General features: G+C 42.0%; 1 protein-coding gene across 1 annotated transcript; it reads right to left on the bottom strand.

The window, feature by feature from the left end:
- Positions 1-2,366: 2,366 nt before the first annotated feature.
- On the bottom strand, positions 2,367-3,547 carry LOC123165297 (haloacid dehalogenase-like hydrolase domain-containing protein Sgpp). The gene is made up of 2 exons (XM_044582923.1): positions 3,374-3,547; positions 2,367-3,273 (listed from the first exon to the last, which is right to left on the bottom strand). The coding sequence occupies exons 1-2, from the start codon at positions 3,514-3,516 to the stop codon at positions 2,523-2,525; spliced, it is 894 nt and encodes a 297-aa protein (XP_044438858.1). The 5' UTR covers positions 3,517-3,547; the 3' UTR covers positions 2,367-2,522.
- Positions 3,548-10,614: the final 7,067 nt, after the last annotated feature.

Raw genomic sequence — 10,614 nt, 5'->3', positions numbered from 1 at the left:
GTGGAGCAGAGTCTAGGCGGCAGACGTCAGATGCCGCGTGATTTGGATGGGAATGTCAGCTCGTGGAGGACGACCTAGAGTAGAGATGCCGTGCGCGGTGCGCGACAAGGAAGACGACCTCCATGGGTTGGGAGAGGCAGGAAAGAAGCGATCCAACCGGGGAAGAAATAAAAAGCCAGTCGTGAAGGCTAGGGTGTGGATCCGGATTGAAAATGAACACCTTAGTAAAATTAGATTGGACACCTAGATAAAACCTCGGATCGGAAAAAGAAAAGTAGATTTCTCATCTTATGCGGAGAAACAGACACCTTAGGATTGACCACACTCAAACTTGTGATTGTGTGAGCACTAAAGCCACCGTTGGATGAAAGGAGGATAAGCAGCAACACAGATTGGATGCCGTGTTCAAATAAATAACATGGACCTATGGGGGTCTTGGGTCACGGTTATTTGTTAGGGTATCTGCTATTTTTTTCTCAAGTTACAACGCAGAAGCTCTTTTGTCAGTAAAAATAAAAATCGGAGCCTGCGAACGGTTCAGCTGGCTAACTTTGGATTGGTCTCCCAGCCTTCGCAGACCTCCGATCCTGTCCGTGGAACAAACTGTCCTGTCCGGGTTGGAAATAGAACAACCATTGAGTAAGTTTAGATACTAGCGCTAAGTGCATTCTCTCCAGATATATGTACGTGTAGAACCAACTTATATATAGATCAAATCAAAGAACTAAAAGGACCAGGACCGACACGTCCCAGTTGTCGTCAACTATGAGTCTCGCGTGTGGGAAAAGATCGATCTAACACTACACAGTCGGTCGCCAAGGTCGGCCATTGCCCACACTTCTTTGATAAAGGGGTGAGCTCACGGAGAATGGCCACGTGGAGCTCGCCGTTGTGGGGTTTATCACGTTTGAAGAATCTTGATCAAGTGAACACCAGGGACAACATTCGCAAAGGAAAGAGGAAGGATTGATGGCCGCACGGGTTGTGTGCCATGTTGAAATAGAGGATGTTGCACCTCGGGAGTCTTTAGTATATGAGATTTGTGAAACCACCAAGAAATGATTTTGAGAGATGAATATTGTAAGAAATGCTTGATTTGTTTGTACAAAAATCTCAATTCGAACCACGGTTTAATTTCATTTCTTTCTCTGGTTCTGAACTGAATTTGGAATCTGGATTCTGCACTACGTACTATGACAAGGAAAAGGAAATGGAATTCCAGCTACTCAATTCTCCATGGGAACGAAAACAACAGGCTTGACAAAGCGGCAGTCTGTTTAAATGCAGGCGTCGGAGTTGATTTCTTAGCCGTCGCACCTGTTTAATGCTAACAGACGGACGGACGAGCAGTCGGGTTCAATGTGGTAGAAAGCCGTCTCGTCGCCCTGTCTGATCACGTTGCTCCAGCATTGAACAGGCGGTGTGGGCGGCCCTCTCGGCCGGCATGCCCCTTCAATGCCGGCTCTAGTGACCGATTGCGTCCGCTCTTGGCCGGCACGATTAGGGGTCCGCATTGAATGGCAAAATACATCCGGACACCTTGGTCCAGACGTTTGTGGACGTATTGTGGGTCCGCATTGGAAAGGCCGTGAGAGAGTATTTACAAACAAAAATCACAAAGAGAAACAAAAGGAGAGCAAAACAGACTACAAATGAAGTTGTATCCTGTCCTTGCAATCTTGTGGGTGTTTATTTGTTGCCCTATGAATAGCCAGTTTACATTAGAGCGAGTACATCCATTCATTGCCCTTCGTTGCAGTCTTGTAGGTGAGCGAAGCATTGACCCTTCATCATGAAAATATCGTCGGAAAAACAAAAACATCTTTATCAATCAATAAAGGATTACAGTCTGTTAGTAACACTAAACTTTAAACTCTTCGGGAGAAACAACTCCGGAGCAGAATGCAACCAACATGCAGTGCTCACCTCAAATCTCCCACGGTTACGATGGGAATATGCAACCGTATTCGGCTCTCCATTAATCTTAGCGAACAAAACATCCGTGTCTGAATTTGATTTAAAAGATGGCAATCCTCTATGTCATCCTTCGTGAACAACTTTGAAGGAAATATGTTTGTAGTCACATTGCATGATGATAGGTTTGCCTCACCTCTGCAAAGCGACCGCACTACTGATGACAAGCCGGGAAGATAGACGCTCTCTCTATAAACTGTCAAAACGTCTTACATTTATGGACAGAGGGAATAGATATTTCTCCTGCCAGGCCAAGAAGATAGATGCTCTCTCCAATCAAAGATGGACCTCCCTCCATCTGGCTTTATAAGGCCTAATACATACCATTAGTATATATGAGATGTATGAAACCACCAAAGATTGATTGAATGAAAATTGTAAGAAATGCTTGATTTGGTTGTACGAAAATCTCAATTTGAACCACGGTTTACTTTCATTTCTTTCTCTGGTTCTGAACTGAATTTGGAATCTGGATTCTGCACTAGTATAACGACAAGGAAAAGGAAACGGGATTCCAGCTACTCAATTCTCCAACGGAAACAAGAGGCTCAGAGCTTGGCGTCCACCGCGCTCGGCTCTGAATCAATCTTGGGAGCTCCGGCAGCAGCCTCCAACGCGGCCCAGAGCTCGGCGTCGCGGTAGTCCCTGACGACCATGGACGCGCCGGCGGCGACGACCTTGGCCTCCCGGCTCTCGCTCGCGACAGCCACGACGGGCATCCCCGCGGCCACGCCGGCCTGCACGCCGACGACGGAGTCCTCGAACACCAGAGACCGCTCCGCCGACGCGCCGAGCAGGTCAAGCGCGCGGAGGTAGGGGTCGGGGCAGGGCTTGGAACGGCCCTCGCCGCAGTCCTCGCCGGCGACGACGAGCTGGAAGAAGTCGGCCAGGCCGAGGATCCCGATCATGAGCTCGGCGTTGGCGCGGGGCGCGTTGGTGACGGCGGCCCGCTTCAGCCCGCGCTCCCGCGCCCACCGGCACAGCTCCGCCAGCCCGGGCACCTCCCGGAGCCCCTCCCCGGCGTACCGCGCGAAGAGCGCCTCCTTCTCGGCGAAGAAGGCGTCGAGCCGGGCCTGCGGCCAGTCCGGGAAGAGGAAGCGGCCGATCTGCTCGTTGCTGCGGCCGGCCATGTGCGCCATGCCGAACTCCGGCGTGATGGGCGCCCCGCCGTTGTAGCCCAGGTTCTGGAGGAGCTCCGAGAAGGCGCGGTGGTGGAACGGGTCGGAGACGCACATGGTGCCGTCGATGTCGAACAGCAGCGCCTCCAGCGGCGCCGCCCGGGAGATCCCATTCCCACCGCTGCAGATTGCAGAACGCACACATGATTCAGATTTCAGAGTGAGAAAAACAGACGAGGAACTCAGAGATTACTGAGAACCAGAAAGAAAAGAAAAATCACATCTTTGGATCCATGGGGCTGCTGTGTTCTTGAGGATGCTCTGCTGATCTGCAGATTGGATGGATACCTTTGATGGCTATGATTATATTGACAATGAGAGAAAGTTGGTTGGTGAGAGTCTGAGCTGACCGGTCTCTGCTCATGAGGTTTGTTTATCGGTGCAGTTGGTGGCAGTCCATCATCATCATCATCATCATCATCTCACCAGTCCCAGCTTTTGACCTTTCAGAAAAGGAGCAGTTCACATTGCAACAACCAACGTTATGCTTTTTTTTTCAGATTAAGAAAGATGAGTTTCAAAGTTTCATACAACTTACAGACAGAGATATCTCAAGGTTAAGAGGGTCGTGGTCATCAATAAGCCCAACAATTTTGGGATTTCCATTGGTGCCATCAACAACGCAACAATCTCGGGTCACCGAGACGGAAATTACTTGTTTGGTTCTCTAACAGCAATCTTCACTGGTACTAGAAATCAAGCAAGAAAGAAAACAAAAGTGTATCACACTAAAAGCTCAAAGTATAAAAATGTGCTCCGTACTAGCATAACATTGTGCTGTACAATCCCTTGGATCATTAAAAATGGGTAACTTTGCAATGAATCTAATTAGTTGTTTGGTGTTAGAATTTACAGTTTAGGATTACCGTAATGGGATCATTAGCCGTCACTCACTCTCGTCCACTGGCCTTCATCCTGTGTGCACTGTCGCGGGCTTCACATCTACCACCAGGAGTCGCCACACCGCTCCTAGTCGTCGCTACCATGCCCTGCTAGCAACCGCACCCCGGCTGGCTAAGAGCATCACGTGCTACCACCATGAGCCGTAGTGTTCCGGACGTGCATCGACTGCGCCGGATGCACGATCTAATCCATCCAGGCCAGCCAGAGACGCTGCGAGCGTCCCTCTACCGAGTGTCACAGTTTTTGTTGGCCTCGAGCTGGCTTAAGAGGCGAGTTCGACTGCCCTGACGTATAGTGCCTAACATTGATAAATTATTTTGTTTGACGGACAAGAAGAAAAACCAATAGTTTTTTGCTTACTTATGGGTGGCATTGGTGGGTAATTTTCATCAACCCTAGATATACTTTTAATCTCAGCCGTCGATTTTTATACTTAAAAAAAATCAACGGATATAAAACGGTGACGGATGGAGAACTATGAAAGTCTCTGTCGTTTATTATTAGGTAAAGATTAGACCACCTAAACATGATTAACACAGAGGGTTTGAGAATCTTACTGCCAATGAGAGCAGCCAGACCACAAAACCACACCGCAAACATCTCTGCCATTGAAAGGAGAGAGAATCCCAATCCATTACGAGGTGGAGTTGCGCTTTTGGACCCCTCACATTTTTCTTTAGAATCATTCCCACACATGATTTACTCAATCACATTTCAATTAAGTGTCATTTACTTGTGTGTTACACGCGAGGGTAATAAATTCATAGTAAGACAATACGCAATCTTGACATTGCTAAAAAACATAATTGTTAATATAATTCCTACAATTTACGCAATTGCTCGTGTGCCGCATTTACAAATTAGAGATTCACTCGTCTTCAGTTCATACAAATTCCTACTGCACTACCTAATTTTTTGGCTACTTTACGTTATATATTGTCTCTTTATTTAAACACAAGTGTTTTGCCGATTTTATATATATATATACATATATATATATATATATATATATATATATATATATATATTCAGGAAAAGAAAAGATCTTATATGCATAATTTTAATCTGACATATGGTTATACCAAAGTTTACGATAATGTATTAACTAACTTCTCAAAACTTACCGATACCGATATTATACTTCTTTTGAATAAAAAATAGTATAAGGCATAAAAAAATAAATGCATAATTCGAAACAAAAAAGCGGTTTTTTCAAATGTGAGAATGAGCAAACACATAACACCGCACATTTATTTTAATGGTGCCTACAACAGTTGTTACAACGATTGTGTTGGAAAACTAATTTGTGAAAATTTATGCAATAACCTCTTTTAACAGCAAGTAACCGAGCAGTAGTTCTGCATATAGGAATATACCTCATTTATGATTAGCTATAGTGATATATTATAATTAATAATAACTACAACATCTCTAAGTTCATTTGTTATCCATTTATACCAAATATTTTTAATTTAATCACAAACATTGATAATGTTGATATCAAAGTTTGGTGTGTGCAACTCAAACATCTATTAATCACAAACATTAAAATATTATGGTGGAATTGCAGTTTAATCTGAAAATGCATTACTTGTATAATAATTTTTAGTTTGGACATTTGGTTAAACTAGATTTCGTCTAAATCAAAATAATGCATTTCCATCAACAGAATTTGTGCTACTTACTTATTTTGTACTGTCTTCATATGTTATAGCTCCTATTTTAATATATTTAAATATCTTGGTAGCAATAGAGGCTTCTATGTTGCACACGGCTAAAGATATTCTTTTTCCAGAATATGCATGAGACTTTGGTTTTAAGCACCCCCCCCCCCCCAAGACACACACACACGCACATTCGGGAAATCCTATTAACATACCCACTTCTACTCGCCAATTTCCACAGTGCAAATTCTTCCTTTTGATCCAGCCAATAGACACCCATGACATCGTAGCAAACTTGTAAAAGAAAAACCACTTATTACACTCCAACAAGATGTATGTAATAGTTATGCACATAGGCCAATCGCATGATTGGCCTGTGACCGCCAAACCAACAACGAAGACTGGCCATGTGGTGTAAAGCGATGCGACCTATAGGGGAGTAGGATGTGATCAAGACTTCACATGAGAATAAGCATTGGAGCAATGTGTTATCCATAGATGTTGAGCCGATGCCACATTAGCCTATCTACCGTCCATAGACGGTTTCTGAGCGGCAATGGTACACAGTTTTTTTTAGAATTTTCACCGGAGATGGGGGCAGAAGTTCCCCCACCTAAATATTTTTCATAAAAAATGTGGGCAAGCCCCCTGGCAGCAGGATGCTTACACCATATTGGACACGCCGACAGTTAGAGAGAAAAGGGGTAGGGGACATTCAGACACATTTAAAAACATCATAATGGGAGAGATCTAAATAATGCTACATTTACGGGCAGATACTTACAAGATTGATGTTACAGGCTGAGTTGCCAAATTATAGTTGGGATTATGGAGGAGGTGGGATCCACTAGTGAAACTTAGGGTGGATTGGTTGGAAACTTGTGCGTAAGAAGAAGTCCGTAGAGGATTCCATAAGTGTACCATTGCTCAGGCTAGGCTGTAAGGGCAGACATTCGGGAAATCCTATTAACATACCCACTTCTACTCACCATTTTCCACAATGCAAATTCTTCCTTTTGATCCAGCCAATAGACACCCATGACATCGTAGCAAACTTGTAAAAGAAAAACCACTTATTACACTCCAACCAGATGTATGTAAGAGTTATGCACATAGGCCAATCGCATGATTGGCCTGTGACCGCCAATCCAACAACAAAGACTGGCCATGTGGTGTAAAGCGATGCGACCTATAGGGGAGTAGGATGTGATTCAAGACTTCACATGAGAATAAGCATTGGAGCAATGTATTATCCACAGATGTTGCAAGCCGATGCCACATTAGCCTATCTACAGTCCATAGACGGTTTCTGAGCGGCAATGGTACACAGTTTTTTTTAGAATTTTCACCGGAGATGGGGGCAGAAGTTCCCCCACCTAAATATTTTCATAAATAATGTGGGCAAGCCCCCTGGTAGCAGGATGCTTACACCATATTGGACACGCCGACAGTTAGAGAGAAAAGGGGTAGGGGACATTCAGACACATTTAAAAACATTATAATGGGAGAGAGCTAAATAATGCTACATTTACGGGCAGATACTTACGAGATTGATGTTACAAGCTGAGTTGCCAAATTATAGTTGGGATTATGGAGGAGGTGGGATCCACTAGTGAAACTTAGGGTGGATTTGTTGGAAACTTGTGCGTAAGAAGAAGTCCGTAGAGGATTCTGTAAGTGTACCATTGCTCAGGCTAGGCTGTAAGGGAAGACAACCAAGATTTGGTATCAGCTTGCATGTCCCGCTTCAGTCAACCACACGGAAGTGCAACATCGTGGTGACAACACTTGGGCATGAGCTGGAGGGAAGGTTTAAGACCACGGAACACCATGTCGTTTTGATGCTTTCACAAGTGCCAGCAACACACCAATTCTATTAGACTAATTGGATTGGGATTAGAGCCTGTCTAATTAGGAGTCTAGACATTAGACCAATGAGACTGGGTTGAGCATGGAACTACATGGGGGAGATCCGCTTAGGATTGTTATTTACATTTCCTCATATCTAGTTGGGGTTTCCTTTCAATCTCATAGTCTAGAATCAATACAGTTATAGTATAAAAATATAAAAACTATTATGAATATGGAAATATAATAATATATTTATTATTGCCTCTAGGGCGTATTTGCAATAAACTCCCACCTGCACTAGACTCAATAATCTAGTTACATAAGTTCTCTAACACCAATGTCATTCCGGTGTTTTTCATGCTTTGCTTGTGGTATAGACTTCATCAATGAATCTGTCACTTTCAGATCTGTATGTATCTAGCATTTCTTTGTGTCTCCATGCTCCACAAAATTTAAAAAATTATGTGGAATCAGCTTCATATATATTTGAACTCTTTGGAGGACCTTGGCTCCTTGTCTTGGCTTATGGTGCCACAATTCTCAATAGTGCTTACGAACTTCTTTAGTTTAAACACACTCCATTTCCGCTTCCAACTCTATTTCCGCTTCCAAAGCCGTGATATACTTTAGCCTTTGTTGTAAACTCCACCATAGTATCTTGCTTGGAACAATTCCAACTTACTAAGCCATCGATTTGTGTCTTCACAAAACCCTTATTGAAATAAAAAACTGTCCGGATCAACAATGAAGATTGCATAAGTGTAACTCCTTACACTTAGAACGCATCATCGTAATAGTTTACAATAGCTCCTCACCATGTACATTATGAGAAACATGTCCTTAGTCCCTCTCAGGTCCTTAAGGATATATTTTACCGTTGTCCTATGACCAACACCTTGATCGTTTTGGTATTTTACTCATAACGCTTAGAGAATATGACATATCTAGTTGTTTATGGTTAACAGGAAACATCCAAATGCAAATGCATATGGAACTCCGTTCATGCGTCTTGCTCATTAGTATCTGAGGACACCAAGTCTTTCTTAAACCTTTTCCATGTGACCTCGGCAAGAACCCTTCTTGGCGTTTTCATACTAAACCCCTTTAGTATTCTTGTCAATATGCATCTTTCCCTAGGCCTATTAGCCATTACAATCTATCTCCATAGATTTTTATGCCCAATATGTATGCTACCTAGCCCAAGTGTTTCATCGAAAACTATTTTGCAATGAAGTCTTAATTCATGTCAAGAAATTTACATCATTTCCAATCAATAATATGTCATCCACATAAAGAATTAGAAATGTTTATTTGAGCCCCCACTTACTTTCTTGTAAATACAAGCATCTTTACCCTTCTTAAAGAAATTAAACTATTTTGACCATTTCATCATTATGAAGATTCCAACTCATTTATACTTGCTTTAGACTCTGTGAAGTTTGCATACCTTTTAGCATCCTTATGATCATAAAAACCTTGTCTTGTATCATATACACTTCCTTGATTAAACTTCCATTCAGGAAATTTGTTTTGACATCCACATGCCACATCTCCTAATTGAATGAGCATCAATTACTAGATTAGCCTGAAATAACTTAAGCATCGCTGATACGTCTCCAACGTATCTACTTCTCCAAACACTTTTGCCCTTGTTTTGGACTCTCACTTGCATGATTTTCTTGTTACAATAACTTCTACTTCATTTTTGAGAACCTTTCGAATGATTTCAAAAGATCCAGACTTACGTCTCATCAAGTAAATATCCATATATCTACTTGAGTCATTTCTGAAGATAAATAAATCCACCACTAACAACACTTATCGGACTACACACATCAAATGTATGATCACTAATAAGTTTGTTGTTCGTTCCTTATGGCATGTGAACGGTATTTTAGTCACTTCACTTTTCGGAGGAAAGTTGCAAGTGTCAGATGATTCAAAATCAAGAAGACTTCAAAATCCATCATAATGGAATTTTCCATGCGGTTTCTCCAATGTGACCAAATGTAGTGCCACACTTGTGTGGTATTCTTTTAGTCTTGCGACATTTAGCGTCAGTGTTATGGATGTATCATATTACCATCAATATTCATAACATACATGCCATCTTGGATGGAAGCATGGCCCTTCATGTTATTCATAATACTTAACAACAATTGTTGTTTTTATGAACAACTCTTTTGCAACAAACATTGTGCAATGGGCTAGAGTGTATGAAACTCTAAAATGAATTATGAAAGTAAACCCAGAGGTATTGTATTATTATCAATATTCATAACATACATCTCATTCATAATGAAAGTATGGCCCTTGTGTTATTCATAACATCGAACATGAAAAGTTCTCTTATGAACAACCTTCTTGCAAGATACCTTATGCAATGGGATAGAGTTTGTAAAACTCTAAATGAATTATGAAAATAAATACAGACGGCAATACACCGATGGAAGGTATAGTAACATTTACTATGTTCCTTGTGTATACCTTAACCTCATTTCTAGCTAGTCTTTCAGGCCATAGTAGTTCTTACATCGAGTTGCAACAGAATGCAATCGAGCGGGCAATTTTGTGATGAACTCACAATACCCAAGAATTAGTGATTAACATGTTTAACCATAATTCGCAAGAACTATATCTTTGACCAGCCTTCTATACATCAAAAACTTGTATGACATTCATACATGAGCTGGATATTCCAGTCTTCTTTCCTTTTGCCTTTATACTTCTAACAGTTTAACTTTTAGTATTTCTCCTACTCGCAAAAGAAGCACCCAACTTAAGAGTGGCGTTAGCCCCGGACTTCCTAGGCGTGTAAGTCATACTAACACCCTTTGGACACTTCCTTTCTCTTTAAGTTGTTGTTTTATTCACCTTTCATTATATGACAGGCGTTCTTCTGGATCCCTTTCCCAACAGTCAAATGCATAGTAAACACTTTTACTAATACTTGCAAACAAACATTGCTTTGTTTGTATCTCAAAATAATTTTCAGTTCCATGAATATCATATAACTATCCCAACTTTCGAAGTTTGGGTTTCAT

The sequence above is a fragment of the Triticum aestivum genome, chromosome 7D, assembly GCF_018294505.1.
Source record: "Triticum aestivum cultivar Chinese Spring chromosome 7D, IWGSC CS RefSeq v2.1, whole genome shotgun sequence".
Classification (NCBI taxonomy): domain Eukaryota; kingdom Viridiplantae; phylum Streptophyta; class Magnoliopsida; order Poales; family Poaceae; genus Triticum; species Triticum aestivum.
This window is presented reverse-complemented; position numbering and strand designations above follow the sequence as displayed.

Bases quoted from the DNA above. Each gene is read 5' to 3' on its own strand.
- LOC123165297 (XM_044582923.1), bottom strand. From the start codon at position 3,516: ATGAGCAGAGACCGGTCAGCTCAGACTCTCACCAACCAACTTTCTCTC. The intron at 3,274-3,373 runs GTGATTTTTCTT...TGCAATCTGCAG, and splicing joins AGCCCCATGGATCCAAAGAT to CGGTGGGAATGGGATCTCCC.